Source organism: Carassius auratus, chromosome 30 (genome assembly GCF_003368295.1).
Source record: "Carassius auratus strain Wakin chromosome 30, ASM336829v1, whole genome shotgun sequence".
NCBI lineage: Eukaryota > Metazoa > Chordata > Actinopteri > Cypriniformes > Cyprinidae > Carassius > Carassius auratus.
The window spans coordinates 29,225,084-29,251,868 of record NC_039272.1 but is presented as its reverse complement, the minus strand read 5'-3'; the positions used below and the strand labels follow the sequence as shown (position 1 = coordinate 29,251,868).

The 26,785-nt window shown below is 39.9% G+C and overlaps 1 protein-coding gene across 3 annotated transcripts; it reads right to left on the bottom strand.

Moving 5' to 3' along the window:
• Positions 1-1,421: 1,421 nt before the first annotated feature.
• Positions 1,422-25,403, bottom strand: LOC113049902 (myotubularin-related protein 14-like). 3 transcript variants are annotated; one of them, XM_026212634.1, is made up of 19 exons: positions 25,176-25,403; positions 23,874-24,022; positions 22,617-22,725; positions 21,583-21,658; positions 20,596-20,656; positions 20,085-20,207; positions 19,474-19,547; positions 19,276-19,346; positions 19,035-19,109; positions 18,477-18,543; positions 18,290-18,375; positions 18,080-18,156; positions 12,513-12,549; positions 12,218-12,288; positions 11,090-11,148; positions 10,593-10,725; positions 10,105-10,281; positions 9,660-9,818; positions 1,422-1,833 (listed from the first exon to the last, which is right to left on the bottom strand). In XM_026212634.1, the coding sequence occupies exons 1-19, from the start codon at positions 25,257-25,259 to the stop codon at positions 1,653-1,655; spliced, it is 1,869 nt and encodes a 622-aa protein (XP_026068419.1). In that variant the 5' UTR covers positions 25,260-25,403; the 3' UTR covers positions 1,422-1,652. The 3 variants fall into 3 exon arrangements, with proteins under 3 accessions (XP_026068419.1, XP_026068422.1, XP_026068423.1); XM_026212637.1 differs by having other exon boundaries at positions 10,593-10,668; XM_026212638.1 differs by having other exon boundaries at positions 10,105-10,269; positions 10,593-10,668.
• Between the last annotated feature and the right edge of the window lie 1,382 nt (positions 25,404-26,785).

Genomic DNA, 26,785 nt, shown 5'->3' with positions numbered 1-26,785 from the left:
TAAACATTTTATGGCAAGATTTAAACAAAAATAATGTAAACCAATGCTTTGGGACACTGACATGAAACTTTGCAAGTAACCATACCCTGAAGTGATCAACTCAGTAACATTGCTACCTGATGTATAAACGAGATATAGGCATTTGTATTGTAAGGATATTTAATTAGATCTTTGAAACACTTTTGTAAAATGATCATCGGGATGTTAGCCTATTAAATGTACTTGTTAACAGATCTGCATCTTTTGTGCTTGATTGCAAAAATCAAACATGAATTGACATACAATAGTTTGTATGATCTGAATTTAAGCCTGAATTTTGCTGCTACAGTACACATGAACATTGGTTCTGTCGTAAGATAACAAAAAGAGAAACATATATAGCAAGGCATGGTTTTAAATCTAAAAGCAAGATATTACAGCTTTGCATGAAAACAGAATTGTATATCCTTAAGAACAAAAGGCACAATAAAAGGCCCTGAGGTAACGAGGCCACAATGGCTTTATGTCCAAAATACTACAAATTCCAAGTTTTCAAACCTTGAATTCAAGTGCAGCCTTATAGCCATTCATAAATATCTGGTGCCAAGGCAAATCAGTTATTCAGAGGCATTTGCCCCAAATCATTCAGAAGTAAAAAAAAACAACAAAAAAACCTCGTCTAATAACAAAAATGACTTAAGTAAAAATGAGTGCAGGACATGGACTGCTGTTCTGTATAGATTAGCTCTGTTTAAATGAATCTTTATAGTTTTATGAATTTGAGTGATGCAGTTTAAAAAGAATCTAGAGACAACAAAAATGAATTAAATTCAAAACACACCCACATTAAATTATTTTTAAAAGTGTTAATTAAAAGAACAATGACTGTTTTACATTACCACTGCCCAAATTGTCGCCATTTCTAAAACTACCACAAACAAACGACTGGCTTAGTTCAAATCCTGAAGGTCTGAAAAGCAGTCAAGCACTACAATCATTTCAAGAGAAAAGTCTTTTAAGTGTATAACACTGCTGGCAACTAAAATAAAACAAGCCATTAAAATGGGCAAATAAATCATTTCCCCTCAATCACCTTTATGTTCCAAGAAGTGTAATCTTAAGCATTTTTAAAATAATTTTCACTTTCCTTCCCCTCTCTATTCTTCCCAATTACAGTACAAATGTGCAACATGCAAAAAAGTAAGAGGATGATGAAAGACAGCAAAAATTAAAATCTAAATTAGAAAACAAATGAACAAACTGTATTATTTGGTCTTTAGAGAACAAAATGAAAGAAGAAAAAAAAGAGTCAGTTTAATGTAGCCCTGTATTTAGATTTGGCACTCTTCTTTTTAGCAGGAAGACGATTGCACTGGAATAAGTGAGAGGAGAGGAGAGGAGAGGAGAGGAGAGGAGAGGAGAGGAGAGGAGAGGAGAGGAGAGGAGAGGAGAGGAGAGGAGAGGAGAGGAGAGGAGAGAAGCAAGGGGCTGAGATGGAAGAGGGCATGAAATACACTGTACAGCTTCACCAATAATTTAGGTACTCTTGATGTGGTAGATATGGTACAACATCAAGATGCAGAGAAAAAAAAAAAAAAAAAAGATGATGAAATGAAAAATCCTGAGGGTGTGTAAAAATTTGAGTGAACCTTATGGGCGCAACAATGGAAGGCTCAGATAATGCCATTAGTGCCACGAAGGCCAACCCCACGTGCGAACTGCTCCAGCAGGCCTGAGATGGCACTGGAGGGGCTTGGAGACGATGACTTGAGTCCTACTGTAGAGCTATATGCTGCAAGGAACAACTCCCTCACTGCCTCCAACCTCACTTGCCTGTCAGGTACAAATGTGCACCTAGAATTAAAAAAGAGAAAAGACAAATGGCATTTATTGTCACATTCTCTCTCTTCACTTAATTGTCAAATTTGTCGTGCCTTCATTAAGACCTTAAAGTATCATAAATTAACATATGTATTTCTGGTTTTAATTTATTACTTTAAAAAGTAATATTTAAAAAATCTGATCATGATATGAGAAAAACGTAAAGAAAGTAAAACTCAAATTAAATGGTGAGCACTGGCACAATTTAAGATTACACAAAAGGGGCAATTTCTGGAATGTCTTAGTTTTTTTTTTCTCTGGAATAAATTCGGTTTATTACATAATGACTGATGTGTGTGTGTGTTAATATGTTAATCTCCTTCTGCACTATCTCAGCACGTACTGCTTCCGGGTGAGAAGAAAAAAAGGACATTTGGGGATGTTCTGTGTGTGTGTGAGGGACAATGATGGCCGATGCGTGTTAATGTTGCTGGAGTCAAGAATGAAATAAGTTATTTATGTAAACGTGTTCATTTTGTGGCTCATGGTAGCAGAGGATGGTTGTGAAGAATGGCAGCTAGTTATAAAGTTCTGCCGAAGTTTGATGAAGCCAGACCATATGAGTGCTGGAAAGTTTCAATTAATATCTGGACATGGGTTAGCGACCTCGACAAAAGAAAACAAGCTCTTGTGGCTGCATTGGGGCTTGGGAGGGAGAGCTTGTGCAACAGTGATGCAAATACCTGCAGATGATTTGGACCAGTGATAACGTTATGACAACTTTAATGGCAAAGTTTGATGGCATGTTCCTGAAAGAGGAAAAGGACATATGTATATGAAGCCTATTCTTTCTTTTTTATAATGGCATAATGAAAAACAGTTCAGTTTCCAATGCGGACTACATAATTGAATTTGAACAGTGATACAACCAGATGAAAAGGTATAATATGACACTTCCTAAAGCAGTGTTGGATTTTAAGCTTTTTGATACGGCTTGCCTTGACGAAAAAAAACAAAAAAAAAAACTGACAGCTAGCACTGACGGCCTGCACGGAGTTAAAGTTCTCCTCCATGAAGTCGGCTCTCAAAAGGATTTTCGGAGTGAAAACGACAGGCTCATCAAATGGAATACAAGTGAATCAGGATGTGGCATTTTTCACAGAGCAAAGTCCTCAAGGAAGAGGGAAATGGAATACAATATCGCAAAGTGGGCAGCCAAAGCAACCATTACTGGGTACTAATCCACTGGATACATTCAGTAATAGATCCAGATGTGCTATTTGCCAGTGTGCATTTCATTGGGCTAAAGACTGTCCTCATAAGAAAACTGAACAAGTACGAATAACTGAAGATGCAAATATGAATGTAGAAGAATGCAACATTACATTATTTACAAAGACCTCTATATCAGATGCGAAGATATTCATAAATGAATAATTTGGATCAGCGATTATTGACACAGGTTGTCCCCATACTCTGTGTGGGGAGAAATGGCTTGAATATTGTATTGATAGTCTCATCCAAGATGAAATTAATCTGCTGATGAAAACAGAAACTCCAAGTTACAGACCAATTCGGTTTGGAGATGGGAATTTGGTATATTCCACAAGAAATGTGAAACTACCAGCTAAAATAAGACTGACAAAAATGTCAAATTGAAACTGAAGTTGTCAAGGTTGACATTCCATCTCTGCGGAGTAAAACATCCTCGAAGAGAGCAGGGACGATTTTGAACATGGAAAAGGACAGAGCAGTAATGTTCAAACAATCCCCTTGAATTTACCAGTTCAGGACATTAATGTATAGGTATTCTAGACAAAGAAGCTAAAGTAAGTCAAAACGAAGAGGAGGTCCTAACAGTGACAGAAAATATGTCTACAGAAACGAATCACAGAATCATTCCGAAGCTCCATAAGCAGAGTTTGGTCACGCATTGGCAGACAGGCTCATCCACAGTTCAGGAAATAAGGACAAAGAGTGCCTTAATGTTTTACAACAAATAGTAAAGTAATGAAATATGCAGAAATTATAAAAAGAAAAAGCCAAAGCCTACTGTGGAGTTACCCCTAGCATTGGAGTATAACAAGACTCTGGCGATGGATCTGCATGAGTTAGAACCAGCGCTGGAAACACTGTGAAAATTAAGAAGCCATCTGAAATAGTCAACTCCTTCATTGACACTTGGTTTAGTGTCCATGGCACTCCCAAGCATGTTGAATGTCCATGATTACAGAATCCTAATCATCCTTCTGTGTTAGTTTATAAAAAAACCTGCCTTGGAAGGTACCACTATGAGTGCTAGAGTTAGAGAACACATTTCTGCTTTACTGAGCAGATAAGAAGGGCAATACGTAAGCAGCTCAGGCTCACAGATGATATGTATGTGATGAGAGACGAGGTATACTACAAAAGAGTACAGTGTCCTGAGTGAAAGGGACCAGGGGTAGTTATAGGTCAGGATGGAGCTGTTGTGTTTGTAAGACACAAGACTCTTGTTAGAGAACATCGATCCAGGCTCTGTAAAATAAACACACAGGATCAGGAGCCACAGGATTAGAAAACTGTGTAAGACAACAGCCAAACAACTAGTGAAAAATGTAGCAGAAAGCTTAGATAGTGAAGAAACACGGGTAATGAACAGAAAAACATCAGCGATAGGGAAGTAAATACAGGAGAAGTGGTTCATTCTATTATGACACAAACAGAAACAGATCATAATGTTTGTGGTGACCCTGTCTCTTCTGCTGGTGTAAAGATAAAAAAGTACAGACTTTGACATTTATGAAACAGGATAGTAGTGGTCTACAGAGAGCCAAGGTTTTAGGTAGAACAGGCAAAGTCTCTGGAAAATACAAAAACTGGTTTAATCTGCAACATATTGAACCTGATGGCAGAGGTGGGCAAAAGGGGCCAGTGGATATGTCATGTGTTGATAATCTTAACAACCAACTGATAGGGAGACAGATGTGTTGATAACAAAAGACATTTCATTCAATGCATCAAAGCAGGATGAAATCATGAATTGGTACAAAAACAGTGTTTTTGTCGAAGATGATGATGTAGGTCAAAAGTGTGTCTGTACCAGATGGGTCTGTAGTCTCAAAGAAACCTCCAGTTGCATTGAGCCTAATACACAGCTCATAGCCAGAGCTGAAGAGCTAAACACACTGCAGAAAGATTCTTCAACCAGTTCATATGAGTCTCTTAGGCTATTATTAGCAGTAATTAGTCAAAACAATTGGCAAGTCCATTCAATGGACATCAAATCTGCTTTCTTATATGGCATGCAGATGTCCAGAGAAATCTAGGTTTGACCTCCTGCTGAAGCAGGAGCATTCTATGGAAATTAAAGAAGTGTGTTTACGGCCTTGCTGATGCATCACTGTATTGGTACAACAAAGTGAAATAAGTCATGTGGAGTACAGGTGATAAGATATCCCAAGTAGATCCAACAGTATTTTATTGGTTGGAAGAACAGTGTAAGTTTACTGGAGTACTTGCCTGTAATGTTGATGATTTTCTCTGGCAGTCCCTCAGGACAGACATGGAACAGTGGGCCTCCAGAGCGGTAACTGTTCAGTGTGCCATGGCAGATCAGGAGACACTGGAGGCCATGGCGGAGCAGGGGACTCGGGAGGCCATGGCAGAGCAGCCTCCGAGGCCACAGCCCAAGCCCCCGCCTCGGCCTCTACGGCTGGAGCCTTACTATCTCCCCCAAAAAATAAAGCTTGGGGAAATTTACGGGGCTATACTCGGGGCCTCCTTGGGCTTGATTGGAAAACAGGAGCCCTCCCTGGGCTTAACTTGGGAACAGGAGCCCATTCTGGGCTTAAATTAGGGACAGGAGCCCATCCTGGGCTTAACTGGGGATTGGGAACCCTCCGTAGGGTATGCTCTGGGACTGGATATGATACTGGAGCAAACTCTGGGGCCGGGGCCAACACAGGAGCGAACTTGGGGGCCTGGGCTGACACCCTACTCCTCACTCCTAGTTTCCTCTTCTGGCTTGGGGGGAAAATGCAAGGTCTGGGCCAACACTGGAGCGAGCTCTGGGACTGGAGCTGACACTGGTGCAAGCTCTGGAGGAGCAGGCACTTGAGGGCACTCTGGAAGGCGCTTACGAGGTGTGGGCAGTGGAGGGCACTCTAGAAGGCACTTTTGAAGAAAGGGCACTGGAAGGCACTCTGGAATGCACTTACGAGAAACGGGCACTGAAGTGAGCTTTTGGGCTGGCAGGCTTGCCATATTAATGTTCGTTAGGCATGCTATATGAACCAGCGGCGGGCTTGCTATTTGAATAGGTGGTGGGCTTGGGTGAGCCATGGACGGTGGCGGACTGGTTCTGGCTTGGCACAGGACACTCCCCAGACACCAGAATGACATTCAAGACCGAATGCCAAAGATAGAGAAACACAGGGCTTAAGTACTAGAACTAAATGAGGTGTAAACTAGATAATTAAAGACACAGAGCTGGGGACTAATAACCTAATGATTAAAACTAAACAAGGACAGGAACAGGAAATCCAAATATGGTCACAACAGGGAGGGAAACAACACAGAGTCTGACATGTACATCAGCATAGATACATTGAAAATGTACAGCCAATTTGCCTTCTCAGCACGTGCAGTGCAGAGAGATGCCTCTCTTAATGAGATTGAAAAAGAGCAGCTTAGGTTAAAAACAGGAAAACAAACCAGACCAGACATTATGTTTGATGTAAGCAGATTAGCGTCAAACATAAAGGATGCTACATTACAGTCTATTCACGAGACAAAAAGGTCATAAGAAAGCTTAAGGCCCAATCCCATTTCTACGCCTTAGCCCTTCCCCTTTGGGTGTCTCGATTCTCTTTTGGTTGGAGGGGTAGGGGTAAGGGCCAGATAGCCCTTCAAACAAAAACTTTTCGGGACCACACTTCAAACGAAGGGGAATGAATTATCTCGGAAACATGGCTGCTACAGCGAACAAAGAGACACATAAATGTAAGCTTTTTTGTCATAAATAAAGATTTTAACGCAAAGTAATCATTTGTTTTATGTTACATTCAATTGTGAGTTTATATTAACGGTCATGTTACTCAAAGAAATGTTTGCAAAAAATCGCTAATATTTGCTAACGTCATATTACAGACTGCATGACAGTGCCACAGCATATGTCTGATCATGGCGATAACTGCCGTAGACATTGATGGGGGCTAATCCCCCCAATAATTAGAAATCGCTAAACCATTTTCTCGAATATTGCCTATTCGAGAGAGAGATAGAAAGAGAAATGGAAGTTGCGTGTATTCGCATCTGTGCGTTTATCTTTTTAGAGTGAGTTTACTTAAAAACAGCGATTGTATCCTCTCGTCGCTGGAAAATATAATGTAGCGTTTCAGTATTTAAACTGTATTTAATAAAAGTCACAGGGCAGCATTGACAAGTTTATTTTCTCCTGACAGCCAATCAGCTAACCAACTCAAAACACCTGCAAAGGTTTCCTGAGCCTTCAAAATGGAATTTCAGTGCTGTATACAAGCATGTTAACAGTAAGTTGAGTGGAACGAAAAAGTGTGGAAGAAAAAGATGCACAACCAACCAGGAGAACCGCAGCCTTATGAGGATTGTCAAGCAAAATCGATTTAAGAATTTGAGTGAACTTCACAAGGAATGGACTGAGGCTTTGGTCAAGCCATACAGACGTGTCAAGGAATTTGGCTACAGTTGTAGTATTACTTTTGTTAGGCCACTCCTGAACCACAGACAACATCAGAGGCGTCTTACCTGGGCTAAGGAGAAGAAGAACTGAACTGTTGCCCAGTGGTCCAAAGTCCTCTTTTCAGATGAGAGCAAATTTTGTATTTCATTTGGAAACCAAGGTCCTAGAGTCTGGACGAAGGGTGGGAAAGCTCATAGCCCAAGTTCCTTGAAGTCCAGTGTTACGTTTCCACAGTCTGTGATGATTTGGTGTGCAATTTCATCATTGCACCCGTTTACCAAGAACTTTTGGAGCACTTCATGCTTCCTTCTGCTGACAAGCTTTTTGAAGATGCTTATTTCATTTTCCAGCAGGATTTGGCACATGCCCACACTACCAGAAGCACCAAAAGTTGGTTAAATGACCATGGTGTTGGTGTGCTTGACTGGCCAGCAACTCACCAGACCTGAACCCCATAAAGAATCTATAGGGTACTGTCAAGAGGAAAATGAGAAACAAGAGACCAAATAATGCAGATGAGCTGAAGGCCACTGTCAAAGAAACCTGGGTAGAGCTGAAGATCTTTGCCCGAACCCCGCAGGTTCGGTCGGGTTCGGGCTTAATTTATATCATCTTACACGGGCTTGGGCTCAAGCTCCGGTTTGCGAGGTAAACAAGTGGTCATGTGATGTGTTTCGATTAGCGTGAGAAAGATGCGAAAATGGATGCAGAGTAAGAGAAACGGATGCTTGCCTCTGGTGATTACATTTTGTTTGCTCCAGCAACTAAAGCGAAGTCTGAGGTGTGGAAAAGTTTTGACCATGTTTATAATGAAAATAATGAGTGAATAATGATCAACCATCAGTGAGCGCAGGAACGAGCTGAAGACATCTACAGTGGATTCAATCATTTTCCTCCACAAAAACATGTAGGCTTAGCCTAATCTCTGTGAGTAAATGTTTTTCAAATAATAACTAAATATTAATTGAGTCTTAAATGCATAATGTAGACAGAGTAGGCTATACAAGCTTGGCATTATTTTTGTATTATGTCAGCTGTTATGGCGAAGCAAATCCGGCAGAGCCTTTATCTTAATTAATTTCGATATTGCCAAATACCCATCTTAATTTAGAATTTATCTTAATAAATTTTCTTAAGAAAGACTTTTTTTTATTGTGCGTTGGCCTATTTATATGCTAAATGAGCCTATACCTAGGGCTATTTATAGAGTGCTGAGATATTACGATGTTACAGAGAACTTATTTTATTTCTTTGTTCAAACTTCCAAGTGGCCTACGTTAGTCATGTATAAATTATGTTAAAACATGTATAAATGACTCATTCCTGACAAAAGAGCTGTGTGTGTGCGTACATTTGAATAATGTCGGGTTGTAAATGGGTTCGGGCTTTTAAAAAGCTGTCCATCAAAATGTACTTGTCGGACTCGGGCCGAAATCTGTCGGGCTTAACTTTTAAGGCCCTATTACAGCTCTAATAGAAAATTGAATCGAGAATCGAAATTTAATCTATTTGAGAGCTTGTGAATCGAAATCGAATCGATCTGGAAAATCTGAATCGATACTCAGCCCTAATATATATATATATATATATATATATATATATATATATAAATAAATAAGGAGGATATATTAGTCTGTACACTTTCAATTACACATGTAACAAACTGTTTTGTTGTGAGCACTGAGTTCTGTAATGTTTATCTAGGCCCTTGTTATATGTTTTCTTATTTTTTTTGTTTAAAGGAACAATTTATGGGTAGTTAAATTATTGTTAATCTAAGCATGTAGTGAGAAGGAGAAAAGCACATGTGTTCGTGGGTGTTGGTGTGTGATGGACGATGATGGCGGGTGTGTGTTCACGCTGATGGAGATGAGAATAATAGGAGTTAACTATGTAAACGTTGTGTTTATTAAGTATAACGGTGTGAATAATAATAATAACTTAAAAGTTTCTAAGTTTTAGGACTTAACAAAATTGTTCACGTTACAATCATGAAGCTGCTGCCTATTCCTGTGAATGCAGCCTGTTCCTATTGTGATAATCATGACTATTGTAAAAACAATATTACTCATTCGGTCTCAATTTTACAACTTTATTGTCAAATTACAAGAATACAGTGTATAAGTTTAGGTGGAGTTGGATTGTGTATGAGACTCACATTCGTCCGCTGGGACCCTCATCCTGGAAGCTGAATGGCAGAGGAGACTCTGAGGGCACTGGGGGACGATCATGGATGCTCCCACATCCTGAGACAATCTGCCAACTGCCATAATCTGTGGACATTGAGGAGCCTGGCCGAGCATATTCCACTATTGGCCTTAGATTTAGAGAGAGATTCAAAGCATTAGAGCAAGAATATTAGAGCATTAGAGCAAAAAATGCTAGAGAAGACATGTCATTTTGGTCGGAAGGGTTGGTCCAATAACATAATTTCGGCTCAGATATAATAGCAAGCTTTGGTTCTTCTGTATTGAAAATCATTAGTGAAGTGTGTATTTGTCGAAAAAAAAATGGCAACATAAGTATCTCTTATCATGCACACTACACATACACGATCTCTAAACAGACAAAAGCACTATAAGATAAAGTCTGCAAGTGCTCACCTCCTTCCTGGTACAGCTAATGGGGTACTTCCTGTCCCTGTGACATTTTGATCTGAGTGGTTGGATGAGGAGGAGCTTGAGGACTTTACATTAGGCATTCGTTCCTCTGAAGCAATCAGTCGTTTCCAATGCACAGAATGAGAGGACAATGGAATGCCTTTCCTCCTGTGATAAACACTAAATAAGTCAACAACATTTAAAGCAATTGTCAGCTGAAACATTTTATTCACATATTAACAAGTGAACAGAAATAATGACATGGTACAGTATGATAATATATTTTCTCCACTTTCTGTGGTTAGAGATATACATGTCGATCATATCTGAGTTCTATTCTTCCTCAGCCGAGCGAAGCAGACTCCATCTCTGTCTGGCTAACTGACTGGTCCTGCCAGTAACATGTAGTGGTCTTACACAGGTGCAAGTGCATTCATAGTAATAAGGTCTAATTAAAGGTGCTTGTTTACTAATTATTTTGTAAGCCTTACACATTAGAAGCCTGTGATCCAATGGTATTCAGGTCTGTGGCTTCTGCATGTAGACTGGAGGGAGCAGATGTATCTTCTGTGATGAGAGAGAAATCACTGCTCAAACTCGTAACACTACCACGATCTCTGGACTCTGAGAGAGACAGAGAAGAAAGAAAGAAAGAAAGGAAGAAAGAAAGAAAGAAAGAAAGAAAGAAAAAGAAAGAAAGAGACCATAAAAGAGCAAATCATGTAGTATAAAATCTTTAGTCTATTTAAAAGCTCCTGCAGGGGCAACTATGAGATCCAGATGGATCACATCAAAGTGGTTTTGTATAACTAGTAAGATCTTATAATCATTAGCATAAAGGATTGAGATCTGCTGCTTGACTACTGTAGTCAGAATATTCACAGAATCACACATTTTAATAAAAGTTCATTTATAAAAAGACAGAAATTTAGAGAGAGAGAGAGAGAGAGAGAGAGAGAGAGAGAGAGAGAGAGAAAACAGAACTTACTTAACTGGAAGATGTCATCAACTGTGAAGTCAGCATCTTTGAACTGAGAATTCTTTCTCCTGTTACAGCAATAATACATAAACAGAAAAAAAACAACATACATTAATACAGTCAAAAGCTGCAGCTATCTGTGTCCAAGGGCAATATGGCACTGAGAAATTTAGCAGAAAAAAACACATTTGTCACCAAAATTCAGTATATCAAACTTTCCTCAATGAAACCATCACAAAACCTATGAGGATTGTGAACTTACAGCCTGCCCTATTAGTGGAATTTGGAAAAAAATATTTTTTTTTTTGAGTAAAATAAATTAACTGAAATTAAATTGGAACTGGTTACTGCTAAATTATTTGATGAATAAAAACTGCAAAAATACAAACCAATCAAACAGATGATCTGTGAGGAATTAGATTTTTATTTTAATGATTCTAACCTAAAATGGTGAAAACCTATCATAGAAAAATAAATCCATACACCATTTAATTCAGAGATACAGACAGGGTATTTTGTTGATATGTTATAGATGTTTGGGGTCATTAGGCAATGCATATGATGGTCATTTAGAAGTCACTGTGAATTAAAAGTTTTAACATGTATTTGAAAATGATCGATCTATGGACTCTTAGTAATCTTCCAGCACCAATGATTCTTGAAGCAAGAGATCCTCTACAGTATATAAAACAACCATTTGCTCCGATGTAAAACATTTTCAGTGGATGATCCCTCAACCCTCCACATTTTCCAGAGACCTACAGGAGAATCCATAATATGGGCATATTATGGGCATAATATGCTTCAGTGTGCACTGTAGCAATGAATAAGAAGAGACAAGTCTCATGATTTTACATAATACTAGTAAGTTATGAGAAAAGAAAATAGTTTAACATCATATTTCGTTACCTTATCCAACGTTTTGCACCATCAAAAAATAATAAAATAAATCACACCCTTGAAACCAACCACATATGGCTGCACACGAAAAAAAATAAAAAAAATAAACACTTGACAATTTTTGCATGTTTAAAATCACAGAAAAAAGCTTTGGGTTCAAAGACTATCAGATTATTTTATTTTACACATACTCATGAGACACAAAGATGTTTCTTGTATTTAGGTCAGCTAGCTTACCTTTGCTTTTTTACGACTGAAAATGTGTCACAAACAATATGCTTCAGAAAATTGAAGCAGAAAAAGAAAATCTAGGAGAGAGAATATCAAAAATAAAAATGATTTTATATAAAACATGTGCAATAAACATGCAAATCATCCTATATACAAGGCTTAGGCAGGCACTGACACATGAACAATCTGCTTGGGAGGTGCACTGCACACTAAGTAATAATTACTATTTAAATCACTTAAATTGTATTCCATTCAAAATTAACAAATGTTCTTGTCATAGATATTAAATATGTGGTCTCACCTCCTCCCCCTTAGAGAGCCGATCAGGCAACATGTGACTATGGAAAAGGACAAAAATTATAAATTTAGAGATTAAGAATTTTTTTGTTGTTGTTGCTGCATTATGATGGCAGGTCAAACATCACTTCCTGCACACATATTTTTCTTTTTTCACCCTTCAGACTACTTTTAACAAACATTTGTATATTAATGTTGTAGAACAAATTCTGAAAGTCTTTTAGAGTAAAGTTAACAACAACATACATACATACACACACACACACACAACTGGTCAAGAGTTTGGGATCAGTAAGACTTGTTTTTTGAAGAAATGTCTTATGGTCATCAAGGCTGCGTTTATTTGATCAAAAAAACTGAAAAGAAAAATAAAACAGTAATCTTTCAAAATGTTATTATAACATAAAATAATTGTTTGTATTTTAATATCCTTTAAAATATTATTTATTTCTGTGATGCAAAGCTGAATTTCAATCAGCCATTACTCCAGTATAAAGTGACACATGATCTTTAAGAAATCATTCAAATATGCTTATTTATTATTAGATTTATCAATGTCGGAAACAGTTGTGCTGCCAAAAATTTTTTTTTTGTGGGAAACTGCAATACCTTTTTCAGGATTCATCGATGAATACAAAGTTTTAAAGAACAGCATTTATTCCAAATATAAATATTTTCTAACAATATAAATTTTTGCTATCACTTCTTAACAATATAACACATCCTTTTAATTTCTTTCAAAAAAAAAAATAAAAAAATTACTGACCCCAAACTTTGAACTGCAGTGTATACTGTTAGGCAAGATTTCTATTTTAAATAAATGCTCTTATTTTTTTACATTTTATTCATTAAAGAATCCTGAAAAAAGTATCACAGGTTAAAAATATATATATAAAGCAGCATGACAGTTTCCAGCACTAATAATAAATCAGCATATTAGAATGACTTCTGAAGGATCATGTGACAGTGAAGACTGGCGTAATAATGCAGAAAATTCAGCTTTGTTCACAGGAATAAATTTAAATGTATATTAAAATAGAAAAACTTAAATTTTACATCATAAAAATATTTCACAATTGATGAGCATAAGAAACTCCTGTAAAAAACATTTAAAATTATATATAGTGCTTATCACTTACAAATAAAAGAAAGGGGGACACATAGTGCCTGATAGCTTTCTGGGTTCCCTCTCGAGAACGGTCTCTCGACATGGCGTTAACGCCTTGGGGACTCCCTTCCTTCCTAACCTACCTGAAATCCTATTGCACAACGCCAGTGAAGTTGCAACTCTCAAAACAGCCGTGAAACCGTCAATAGAACCGGGCTCACGGCTTCCCCATGTATCTGGCAAGGCTCACGCCCAAGTGTCAGGTGTCGGACCTCCGCAACGACGGCTTGCTCTCGAAATCTCGCACACACTCACGTGCGTGTCATTCAATCATTCAACAGGAGACTCGCGCTCCCCGCTGATCGGCAAAGCACGACCCTCCCTAACACACAGCGCTGCCACTCATCCCGTGAGATTTCTGACAACGACCCGAGGCACTTCGCCATCTGTGTCTTTTTGCGAGCGCATGGCGATCCATTTCGTTTTGGTTGCGGAACGTCATAGAGAACGGCTACATGCTTCAGTTTCGACGCAGACCACCCCTGTTCAATGGTGTGGTCATGTCGACGGTTCCGGCTCACAACGAGCTGGTTCTGAGGCAAGAAATTCTCAATCTCTTCGCGAAACGCGCGATGGAAGTGGTCCCGCCGAGCGAGAGAGAGAGCGGGTTTTACAGTCGGTACTTTGTCGTTCCCAAGAAAGGTGGTGGTCTCCGTCCAATATTATACCTGAGACCCATCAACCGTGCGTTGTACAAACGCGCTTTCAAAATGACAACGCTAAAGGAGATACTGGCACAGATTCGACCCGGAGATTGGTTTGTTTCGGTGGACCTGAAAGACGCATATTTTCATATCCAGATTGCCCCTCGTCACAGGCGCTTTCTGAGATTTGCGTTCGAAGGCATAGCATATCAGTTCATGGTGATGCCGTTCGGGCTAGGGCTTGCGCCTCGTACGTTTACGAAATGTGTGGATGCAGCACTTTCCCCTCTGAGAGCGAGCGGAATGCGCATACTGAACTATTTGGACGATTGGCTGATCTTGGCACATTCAGAGGATGTGCTCAACAGCCACAAACACGCTCTGTTATGTCACCTGGAGAGTTTGGGGCTCTGTGTGAATGTACAAAAAAGCGTGTTACGCCCCAGCCAAACAATCATGTATCTAGGGGTGCAGTTGGACTCGATAACAATGAGGGCGCGTCTGAGCCAGGAGCACATACAAGATTTAATGTCTGCTCTGAACGCATTCAGACTGGGCCGTTCCGTAGCACTGAAGGAATTTCAGAGATTCTTGGGGCAGATGGCGGCAGCCGCAATGGTCTGTCACCTCGGTCTACTCTATATGCGCCCACTCCAGTTATGGCTGAAAACACAAGTACCCTGAAGGGCGTGGAAATTGGTCCGTGCCCGCATTGTGGTCACTCGCAGGTGCTTAAGCGCGCTGAAACCATGGCAGAACCCCGACTTGTACCAGCGCGGCGTCCAGATGGGTCTGGTCACACGGCGGAAAGTGGTCATGACGGACGCGTCGACGACGGGCTGGGGAACTCACTGCGATGGCTTACCGGCTTCGGGCCACTGGACAGAGTCGGAGAGAACGTGGCACATAAATCGCCTCGAGCTGAGAGCGGTTTCTTTAGCCCTTCAGAGTTTTATGACGCAAATCAGGGGGCATCACGTGTTGATTTGCACAGACAACATGACGGTGGTATCGTACATAAACCGCCAGGGCGGAGTACACTCGAAAGCCCTGTACAGTCAGGCAGCACGCCTTTTGCTGTGGGCCGATCATCATCTGCTCTCCATTCGAGCAGCGAACGTTCCGGGATCCCTGAACAGTGGTGCGGATATGCTGTCAAGGAACGGGATTCCTCACGGAGCATGGAGACTGAACCCTGGGACAGTGAGGCTGATCTGGGAACAGTTTGGGAAAGCGGAGGTGGACCTGTTCGCGACAGAGGAGAACACGCATTGCCCTCTGTTTTTCTCGCTGTGGGATCATCATCTGCTCTCCATTCGAGCAGCGAACGTTCCGGGATGCCTGAACAGTGGTGCGGATATGCTGTCAAGGAACGGGATTCCTCACGGAGAATGGAGACTGAACCCTGGGACAGTGTGGCTGATCTGGGAACAGTTTGGGAAAGCGGAGGTGGACCTGTTCGCGACAGAGGAGAACACGCATTGCCCTCTGTTCTTCTCGCTGTCGCGCTCTCCCCTGGGCGGGGATGCACTCACAATGCCGTGGCAGAATGCCCGTCTGTATGCATTCCCCCCGCTAAAGATTTTGTCACAAGTGCTGCACAAAATCAGAGAGGAGAAAGCGTCAGGGTTATTAGTCGCTCCGCACTGGCTGAACAGGCCTTGGTTTCCTGATCTTCTAGAAATACTAACAGCTCCCCTGTGGCCGATCCCACTGAGACGATCTCCTGTCTCAGGCAGACGGCTCGATATGGCACCCCAAACCAGAATGGTGGAAACTTCATGTTTGGATGGTGTGCGGGAACCGGTAAACCCGGGTTCGTTGTCTCACCGCGTGATGTACAGGAGGCGCGAGCCCCTTCTACGAGACGCCTGTACGCTTGTAAATGCGCAGTCTTTGAGAGGTGGTGTGAATCGAATGGTCAGGACCCCCGGATAGCTGCCCCGTGTCTGACATTCTGGATTTTCTGCAACAATGAATGGACGGCGGCAGTATGCCCTCTACGCTTAAGGTTTACGTTGCAGCTATCTCAGCTTTTCACGCTGCTATTGACGGGCGCTCAGTTGGGAAACACGATCTAGTGATCAGATTTTTGAGAGGGCTCGAACACCATAAGACTAAAACCCTCCCGCCCCCCTACAATGCCATCCTGGGATCTGGCTATGGTGCTGGGAGCACTAGCCCTCCCGCCATTCAAGCCACTTCAGTCTGTCGGCTTGAAGGAACTCACACTTAAAACCGCGCTGCTGCTCGCCCTTGCTTCGTGCAAGCGGGTGGGGGATTTGCAAGTGTTCTCTGTGAATGCGGACTGTATGCAGTTTGGACCAGGTGATTGTAACGTCACGCTCAAGCCAAAGTTTGGCTATGTGCCTAAATCGCTCTCGACACCGTTTAGAGCACAAGTGGTGGCTCTTTCTGCCTTCTCTCCGGAATCGGAGACTTTATTGGACGGCACCCCGAGTCAGGTGTTGTGTCCGGTAAGGGCTTTACGACTCTATGTCAACCGCATGGCTGCGTTTCTGCAATCCAAGCAGCTGTTTGTATGCTTCGGAGGCAGCACCAGAGGACAGCCTGTCTCTAAACAACGGCAGTCACATTGGGTGGTCGACGCTATTGCTTTGGCATATTCTAGCCGTGGTATGGAATGTCCTATTGGTGTTCGAGCCCATTCGACGAGGGCTGTCTCCTCCTCGTGGGCGTGGACTAAGGGAATTTCTATCAAAGATATTTATATGGCGGCTGGATGGTCTTCGCAGAATAACTTCGCCAGATTCTACAACTTGGACGTGCAGTCATTAGCCTCACAGGTTCTATCGGTGAGTACAACCTGTGGTTCTTCCTGCAACCACTAGCCGCTCGACGGCGCTGGTGGTTTCGACCAGGTCCTGTAGGGAGAGGTTCAGACTGTAATGCCTCATACGGTCATTCCCTATGTGTGCCCAACATTTCATTCTAATGGTTGTTGCACTGTTTTGCTATACGCTTATATGTGGGTTCAGAGGATTGTGTCATATTTGTATAGCTATAGGGCTGCGCCTCTTTCAGACATGATTTTTAAATAACCTGATTGGTCCCCCTCACGGGAATCTATATCCAATCCCGTCGAGGCATGTCGCAGGTTCATATCTGATTGGCTGGGGATTAACTTTATCTTAATGTATACAATAATTATTTATGATTGCTCCTTTTTAATCGCTGTTCCCACGGCGTTGTTCTATACAGTCCCCAAGGCGTTAACGCCATGTCGAGAGACCGTTCTCAAGAGGGAACGTCTCCGGTTACTATCGTAACCTCGGTTCCCTGAGAGACGGGAACGAGACATGCCGTAGGCCGCCGTGTTCACTACTCGGATCTGCTGTACTGTCAATTCAGTTGGAAGATTCTGAGGTTATGCCGCCAACACGGCACAATATATAGTGGCGAGGCCCCGCCCATATTTGCCGTCTTGACTGGCATTGGCCAGTGAGAGTTGCAACTTCACTGGCGTTGTGCAATAGGATTTCAGGTAGGTTAGGAAGGAAGGGAGTCCCCAAGGCGTTAACGCCATGTCTCATTCCCGTCTCTCAGGGAACCGAGGTTACGATAGTAACCGGAGACGTTTCCTACAATAGCTATTTAGTTTACTATAGTCACATGGCATAATACTCGTGACATCATAACATAACATGGAAATAATTATGAGCTTATTGTTACGTGCCAAAATTTTTATATTGGTACATTCCAAGACATAGATATTTAACAAACAGAAATGAGACTAACCCAAAAAGAAACCAGTCATATGCGATAGTCAGGTAAAGGATCTCAGATGGATCCAGACTGGCATGAACGGCACGGTCCTATAAAAATGCAACACAAAGAAAGGTAAAGAAAGGGGGGAGGGAGAAGAAAATAAGATATTTTGCAAGGTGGAATGAATAAAGATATAAAATGAGGACATATGTAATGAGAGACAGATGAATTAATACTTACTGCCCACAAAGAAAGTCTGAGCAGGGAAACAAACAGCGGTGTCCTGTCCCAGCCTGATATACAGTGCACCAGCAAACCGTTCTCATCTGCAGGGCACAAAACTCCAAATAGTTATCCAAAATTATACAGACAAGTAAAACCTGTTCTATAGTTCGGTGCAAACTTTTGTGCAAGTGCAGTAATTTACCATCAGAGTTGATGATGTGTAATAGAAGTTTCAGGTAGTTCTGAGTCTGCTGCACCAGGTCCCATGACTGAAAAGAAGACAACAATTAACAAATTCAAGAACATAAGTATTCACACATAATTTGAGTCTGCGGATCACCATCCAGCATTCTTGATTAACCTTTGTCAGTGCATTAACCATCAATCTACACCATTTTTTGTGTCTACTAATAAACAGTGATACATATTTTTTCATATAATTTTGTAAAGACACCCAAAAGCTACTGGTCAATGTAGTAGTCTCTCACCAGGAATACATTTTTATATCTTATACACCATATCTTCAGAACAGTAAGGTCTGAGCCTTGACATCAATTACTAAACTATGTTTGACAAAAATACTACCAATTTAATCTCAAATTATCTAAAAAGATGGAGACATTTTGCAGGTAGTGTAGTCTGCTTCAACACATTTTTAATGCGACGCCAACCACAGTTTTTAGATCCAGCTTGTGTCATTTGCTTAAACCCAGTCAACCCCGGTCTACCTAAAAGAAAATGCACAAGAGCCTCTGAGTACCTGATATTCACTCCAGTTGATGTTGAGGTTTCTAGTAAAGAAATCAGGGATTGTCAAAGGAGCATCCACATAGTCCTAAACACACACAACCAAAACTGATGGTCAGTGAAGAATCAAATGCACTTAATGAAACTGTTTCTGTTAAACCTCTCTGGCCAAACAACAACCAACATAACATGCAGTGATAAGAAAGTGACTTTAATAAATCAAAATTTGTTTTCAGTTTGAGCTTGGTATGGACCTGATTCCAGTTGAAGACAAGCCCTTCTGCTGTGTAATCTCGGTCTTTATATTCCCTGAAGAATTCACATCCTGAAAAAAAAAGCACATAAACCACTTAAGCTACAACTACAGTGTAACAATTACTTAAATCATAGAATAAGTAGAACAGAACAGAAATTGTTTCTTGAAATTAAATCAGCATAAAGAAGATCTACACCTGGATAAGGCACAGAGAGTAGGGTAAAGTCAGCATAACGGTGTTCCTTGTCCACCTTTTCTGAGGAAGTTACACTGAAGGAAAAAAAAATTAAAGACAGAAAGAGATCATTGAGGATCATAGACATATGAACAAAATTTAAGTCAACACTGTCATGTCATAATAAAATACTGTGTCAGGGTCTGAAATTAACTTCCGCAATGTAGTTTAAAACATGTTAGTATGAAGACACATTTGAAAATGGCAAAGGCCACAGAATAAACTGAAGTACGATAACCAAAAAGCTGTCCATGGCAAAGGCCACAGAATAAACTAAAGTACAATAACCAAAAAGCTGTCCAAAATCTGAGAGCCAGCTATTGTCGTTAATCTTAAGAGAATGCCATATGTATGTACATCAACAATCAAAGCCAAAAAGAGAAAGGTGCACATCAATGTATATCAAATTTAGAACAAAAAATTAAGTCTTTATTTTGGATCATGATAATGGATCTGGTTTGGGGTGTGAAAGCCAGAGCTTAATATCATTATTTATGGCACATCATTTACTAAACATCATGTCATATTTAACAAAAGCATTCTAAGATGAATGTAACAGAAAGTTCACTCACTTTAGGCCAAACTTGACCTTCTTATTCTCTACCATGAGGTCACAGATGTAGCGTACAGACAAGTACTTCAACAGCTTAATGTCAGAGCCCCTAACCTTATCAAACAACTGTGAATCATTATTCCTGTAGCGTGACAAAGAAAGACCAGAATAAGAGGAAAAAAGATGATTAGAAGACAGATATTTTCTTTCAAAACATACACAAGATCAGTTCTGGGACACTCCATCCGAAAATATATATATATTTTTTGTCATTAACCACTTACCCCTATGTCATTCCAAGCCCATAATAGCCCATAATCATTTGTCTTTGGACCACAATTTAAGATATTTTGGATGAAAACCGGGAGGCTGTCCCATAGACTGCCAAGTAAAATACACTGTTGAGGTCCAGCAAAGTTTTCATTTTGGGTGGATTATCCCTTTAAACTACTGATCTATGTTTACAACTGTCTATATAATTGAAACGTTTGGCTCCTTGTAGGATTGTGCTCCTTGCCAGCTTATCTTACCCAACTGCACAATCATCCTCCGGAACCACTTCAGCATCACCAAAGGTGTCATCTGAACCCCCTGCAATAGTTTGAGATTAAACTTAATGCAATCCAACAAGTAATGTGCACAGCTACATCTAAACTTCCCCACAGTTTTAGCTCTCTTAGTTAATGTTTGTAGTTTGAGAAGTTTAGACTATGTAACAGAAATGTTACAATAATCTCTTCAAGGTATAATAAATGGATGTAGTTTAACCAATTAACAATAGAATCTGAAATTCTATCTTGTAATGCAGGGGTGTCCATTCCTGCTCCTGGAGGGTCACCATGGTGCAGAGTTTAGCTCTAACCCTAGGCAGGTGTGCTGGGGGAAGTTGGAGCTTAACTTTGCAGGACATTGGACCGTCATAACATTGGATACCCCTGTTTTAACATATACATACAAGTCTTTATCTTTGTGATATTTTCTCAGTTCAGTTCCAGTGATGGAAGCTGTGCCTTTACTGCATGATTTTTATTTGGGTTTTGCTTTCAGAGTCTTGTTTGAATTTATATGAGAAAACTGATTTTTCCCATTGACCATTGACTGACTGCCCAAATGAGTTCCTGTCCAGCAGGGGCAAGTTCAGTTTCTGATTCTAAATTAAAATTAATTCAATCTTTTAATGACACCAGGACCAGATCACAGATAGCCCACTGTTATCTAAATATAAAAATTTAAATGGGTGTAAAAGGTGATGAAGGCTAGGACTTCGATGACAGGAGTTGAGGAGGAGGTTATACTCTATATAGGCAATTTTCCCTATTTATTTGTTGGCATTTAACTATAAACTTGTAAGGAATAACTCAAACAGAACACATTCTCTATGTTGTATTTTTTTCCACTGTTTGAGAAATGTTTTTGGCAGTTGCATCACATCTCAGGGTACTTTCAGCATGTGTCAAGTTAATATTTGTCAACTTTTGACACATCATTTCGATGCTGATATAGCAATGTGTGTGTACCTGAAAAAATGTAGTTGTATCCAGTTCGTCCATAAAGTTCGCCCCAACCTGCTAGTGTGGATGATCGACACACATGCTACGATAATAGAGAAAAAAAAAAGAACAGGTTACTAGAACTAAAACAGAAACACATGTCCCTGTTAAATCTAATCAAATTAAAACTACAGAGGACTCTGGCTGGTTAGAATTTCCTAGAAAATTATACCAACCTTCAAAGTCAAAGGTCTACTATCTACTATCAATATATCCAAATGCAGTGGCGGCTCCTGCCAATTCTCTAAGGGGGGGCAAATGTTTGCTCGAATAATGAGGATAGGTCACCCATTCAGTTGATAAATTAACGGCTAGTTAAAGATGTAAAGGGAACTGAACTACTATAGTATTAATTAAAAATAAACTGACATTAGAAATCAATCGGTTGCTCTCCTTATGTTATCTATATGTGTGTTAACACAATTCAGCAGCAAATGAAGACGCCAGGATGTGGTTTTTCCAAAAAATCTTTGCTCTTTCGTGTTTTTTCACCTTCTCCGAGAGATGATGCATGTCAGTGACACCTGTAGTTGTCCATGCGATGTCCGTCATGCTCCCGCGATGGAACAAAATGCAGTGGTAAATTAGCAGAATAAAGCGTCAGCTACTTCGCAGCCTGCTAGCCTTTTTCTCTGCTCATACCAAGTCCTCGAAAATCCTCGTTTATACGACTTCCCGCCATTTGTAGTTACTTTACTGTAGTTTGATGTTTAAATTTGGTCTTGGTTGTCCTAATTCTTTAAGTGCCACAACGCTGATTGGACTATTTAGAGGCAGCACAAACAGTCTAGAATGTTGAAAGCTGGTGTAACAATGTGGTTGAATGTAAAAAAAAAAAAAAATGTCCAAATGTCTAACAGGGGCATGTCCTACAACTATAACATCACAATCTATTACAAAAAAATTAAACGCCAACAAAAAGCATCTGGCGGTCCAAAACAATTCTATGTAGCAAATTGTTCACTGAAAATTTTCCAATTTGCTTGTGGCAAGATAGTTACCTTTCCATTGTAGAGGATGACTGGACAGACAAATCTCCCTCTACAGCGAGCCATCTTACTACGGTTCACCAGATCCTGCAACTTACTGATCTGCACAGTACTCTCAAAGCTGAACATAGGTGAAGAGAAAAAAAAACAACAACATTTGTATACACTGGTTACAGAACAATATATAAACTGATATTTAACCATTCGATACACAATCAGCCAAGAACTCCCACATGGCCAATTAACAGAAACAGTAATGTCAACATTACAACAAAAAGGTATGTCTTCAGATTTCATTCACAGATATTAGCCTGCAGTTAGAAAACCATGCAGTCTTCCCACAATATTCTTAACTACAAATGTGACATTACTATCAAAGGAGACAAGCGGTGTAGTTACATTAAACAAAGCAGATCAACATTTCTATACCAGTAATTAAAAGACAATTACAATGCAGTAAGTGATTATCAAAGTAGGTAGGCTACTTTCGTTTGAGTAGCTACACTAAGATTACATGTCTTTATTTTAACATTTGAGTTAACAGCAATAAATGCAGACTCATATAATGGAACTCTATAATCTCAAATGCAAGATCCTGATTTAATGCTAACATAACTTTAGATAGCTTCTCTTTCAAGAAAGCCCCAAATTCACCTACATTTAAAGTTGACAAAAAAAATTCTAAATGGTATCTGGGTAATAGTTCAAGAGTTGTCAAAGAATTGTCAGAATCCAAGTGACGTGAGGCAAAGTATGGTGACCCATACTCGGACTTTGTGAATTTGCTGCAGCGCCCAGGTACCAGCTGGGGATTCAATGTCTTTGCTCAATGGTCTCAGTCGTGGTATTGAGGGTGAAAGAGAGTGCTGATTATTCACTCCTGACACTACCGACGATTCCTGCTGGACCTGAGACTCAAACCAGCAACCTTTTGGTTACAAGTCGGACTCTTTAACCATTAGGCCATGACTGCCCCTTGCCTTGGTTCTTCGAAACCAGAGCTGCTTTGATTTCATTATTTAAAATGTACTGTTTTTTTCTTCTCCAGCCGGCCCCTCCTCCTCAGACTTGATGCACATACGGGTTGCCAGATTGACAACACCAACAAGACCAAGTGCGTTTGACAATTGACAATGACTGAAATTAAATAAACTGTGTGTTTGGCCAACAACTTCGCAGTAGACAAATTAGTAGTAAGTTATGTTGTCAAAATAGTCAATTTTAAAAGTCCATTGTTCAGTAGACTAAAAGAGACAGCTATGTTCTTACCTCTCTTTAATGTTGTCTGAAGATTCATATTCCAGAAACACAATCTTCCGTGGGTAGTGACCACACACCTCCCCATTGGTGTTATGGATGATACTGTACTTGTAGTCCCGGTCAAACAGCTCCAAACAGTGCTCCTCTATTCTCTCTACCTGAAAATACATATAGTATACATACATACAATTTTAAACGCTTTTTAAAGAAACTTTCATAAAGCAAAATATGATCATGTCATCAGAAAAACAAGAGCAAGTTCAACCCTCTAACTTCAGCAACAATCGGAAACAGATATGACTCCTAACTAAAATTATTTACTTTTTTGGATGATGAAGAAATAATGCTCTTGGTCAAATAGGGTAACTTTGGTGTCAATTCTTAAATAACATTCTGAAATTACATGCTAACGTTACGAAAATACTTTCTTAAAGACAAATTTGACAATATTCTAAATTTTAACAGTTAAATAGCAGAATGAAGTTGTTGTTTAATATGGTTTAGCCACCTTTATTTTGCAAATTTCAGTGCTAAAAGACGCAAGTGTTTATTCACATTTGCAGTAAAAGATAATAATTTTAATTGTACAAATTTGTTTAACTATGCAACCAGTTTAACAACTGCCTATGAATGTCATTTTAACATAACCTACATTATTCCCCTGTACTTAAATCAGTTCTGAACACACACAGGTCTGAGTCAAACACAACACTGAGCCATAGTGTAGACCAGTGGTTCTTAATAACATATACGATACACTACAACATATATAGAACATATATGACTGTTTGCATTTATACTTCTGCAATGGTGTGTTTGTGCCATTCTGCAAGTAAGTTACACCTGCAGGCCCCATGTGCACATCCCTTTTAGAAGGGGTTCACATGCATGCCCTTTGAGGTCTCTTGGTTAGCATGACCGATTACAACTGTGGAAAAATGACTGTGGTCAATACAGACAGGACATGGTTACATTTTTGAAGAGGTCCACTTTAGGTTACAGAGAAGTATAAATCAGTCTTACGGGTTGTGGGTTAGTTTTAACTACTGTTATGGTGCGTTAGAACACCAGCATTTTCATTTTTAAAAAAGGTAAAATAAAGGAATAACACGTATAACATTTATTATGTGACTTTGAAAAGAAAAGACTCTAAGTCTCTTAAAGTCACATGAGCTGATTCTAGTTGCTGTGCCTCAAAACCAATTTAAATGCCTAGAATTTTTTGGACAATTTTAAATGCCATTGGCCAATTTAACATATGCTTTGTAGTATAGGAAGGAATTGACTGATGTTCAATGTTTTCATTCTTACCGATGGGGTGACCTCCTTTGCTCTGTACTGACTCTTTGAGAACACACAGATCAGATCGGTTATTTGCTCGCTCCGGCTAGCCATTTTCAAGCTGTCATCCGCCTTCTGATCGATTCGAACCCGGCCTTCCTTAAATAGCGCAGTTCCCTGGGTTTGATAGGATCCTCCAGGCCATCCCTTCAGGGCAAGCTTTGTCCTCACCGCCCGCTTCAAGGCGCCGGGGCCGGTGACGCGTCTCGAGTTCAGGGTCCTGGCGGGATGATTCCGCTCCACAGTAACGTTACTGGTAATCAAATAATAACTCGTTACCGACGGTACTTGACACGCGAGAGACTTCAAGGCTTCTAACTGCAATAATTTCTCCAATCAACAAAAAGAAAGAGTTTTGCAATTCATTTATAATGAACCCCACGTTTCGGTGTGTAGTTTCTTTTTCAGCAATCTCGTCAAAATACCGCATGCCACAAAATAATATCAACACCCGGTAACCAATCAAACAGGAAATCCACACGATTTTAAGTCTTCACGCGCTTTTTATCCTTGAATTTTACAATCAACTTAATTGCGATCTGGGGACAAAACATACAGTGTTGTTTAAAACGCCAAAACTGTCAGGTGTGTGTAAAGGCACAAAGACGAGCTGTAATGCTGAGAAGAACACTATCCGTGTTGGATATAGCTAAGGAACTTTAACCAGAGCCAGTAGTAAACAGGAAACTGATGTGATCATGTGATCTATATTTCCTGAAAGGAGATGTCAAGAATTGAGTTCCTTTCTTTTTTTTATACCCTTCACTCGCTTTCTTCCCTCAGTCTCGATTACTCGGATGTATGTCATTATGCTTGACCAAATCATATAAATAAATAGTATTTATATGTCTATGGTAAATTACATGTAAATTACCCACACTTGCGGTCTTTGCGCTTGACTACTTCTGTGACGTATTTCCTGTATTTGGCCCAAGTGTTCAAGTGAGGATGAAGACCTCAAGTGTGTGTCAAACTTTCATTACCTGATGGGACAGACTTATCGTATTGTAAAAAATGCTAAGTGTTTACATAGCTATATTTTATATATTGAAATACTTTCCATTTTAAAATCAACTTATACATGTCTGTTCAATAGTCCCATTTAAAATTTGTGGTGCCTCTAATTAAGTGATAAAAAGCGGTTCCAAATGTTGTACAAAATAAATATACTAGTCTATGCAGCAATAAAATGTGTAGCACTTTGTTTTACTACTTAATTATATGTAATATCTAATTATTATTAATGTAGAGTTAAGTGGATCTAACTTAACTAATGAACAGAGACACAAGTCCAACGTGTGCTCTCTAAACATAACTTTATTAAAGTGCTTAGTTTACCACTCCCCCACCTAACCACAAGGGGGCAACGTCACATCATGTGTCCAATAAAATCCATTACCACTACATACCCCTTTCTAAGATCAGTAGTACTGATATATAACTCAAGATTAAATGAACTATATCAAAAGTTAACTGTTCCCAATTCAAACTCTCGCACTATGCATAAGACAACATAACCCATTGTCTTTTTCTCAAATATTCCTTTACAACTGTAAATCAAATGGTATCTTATGAACAAT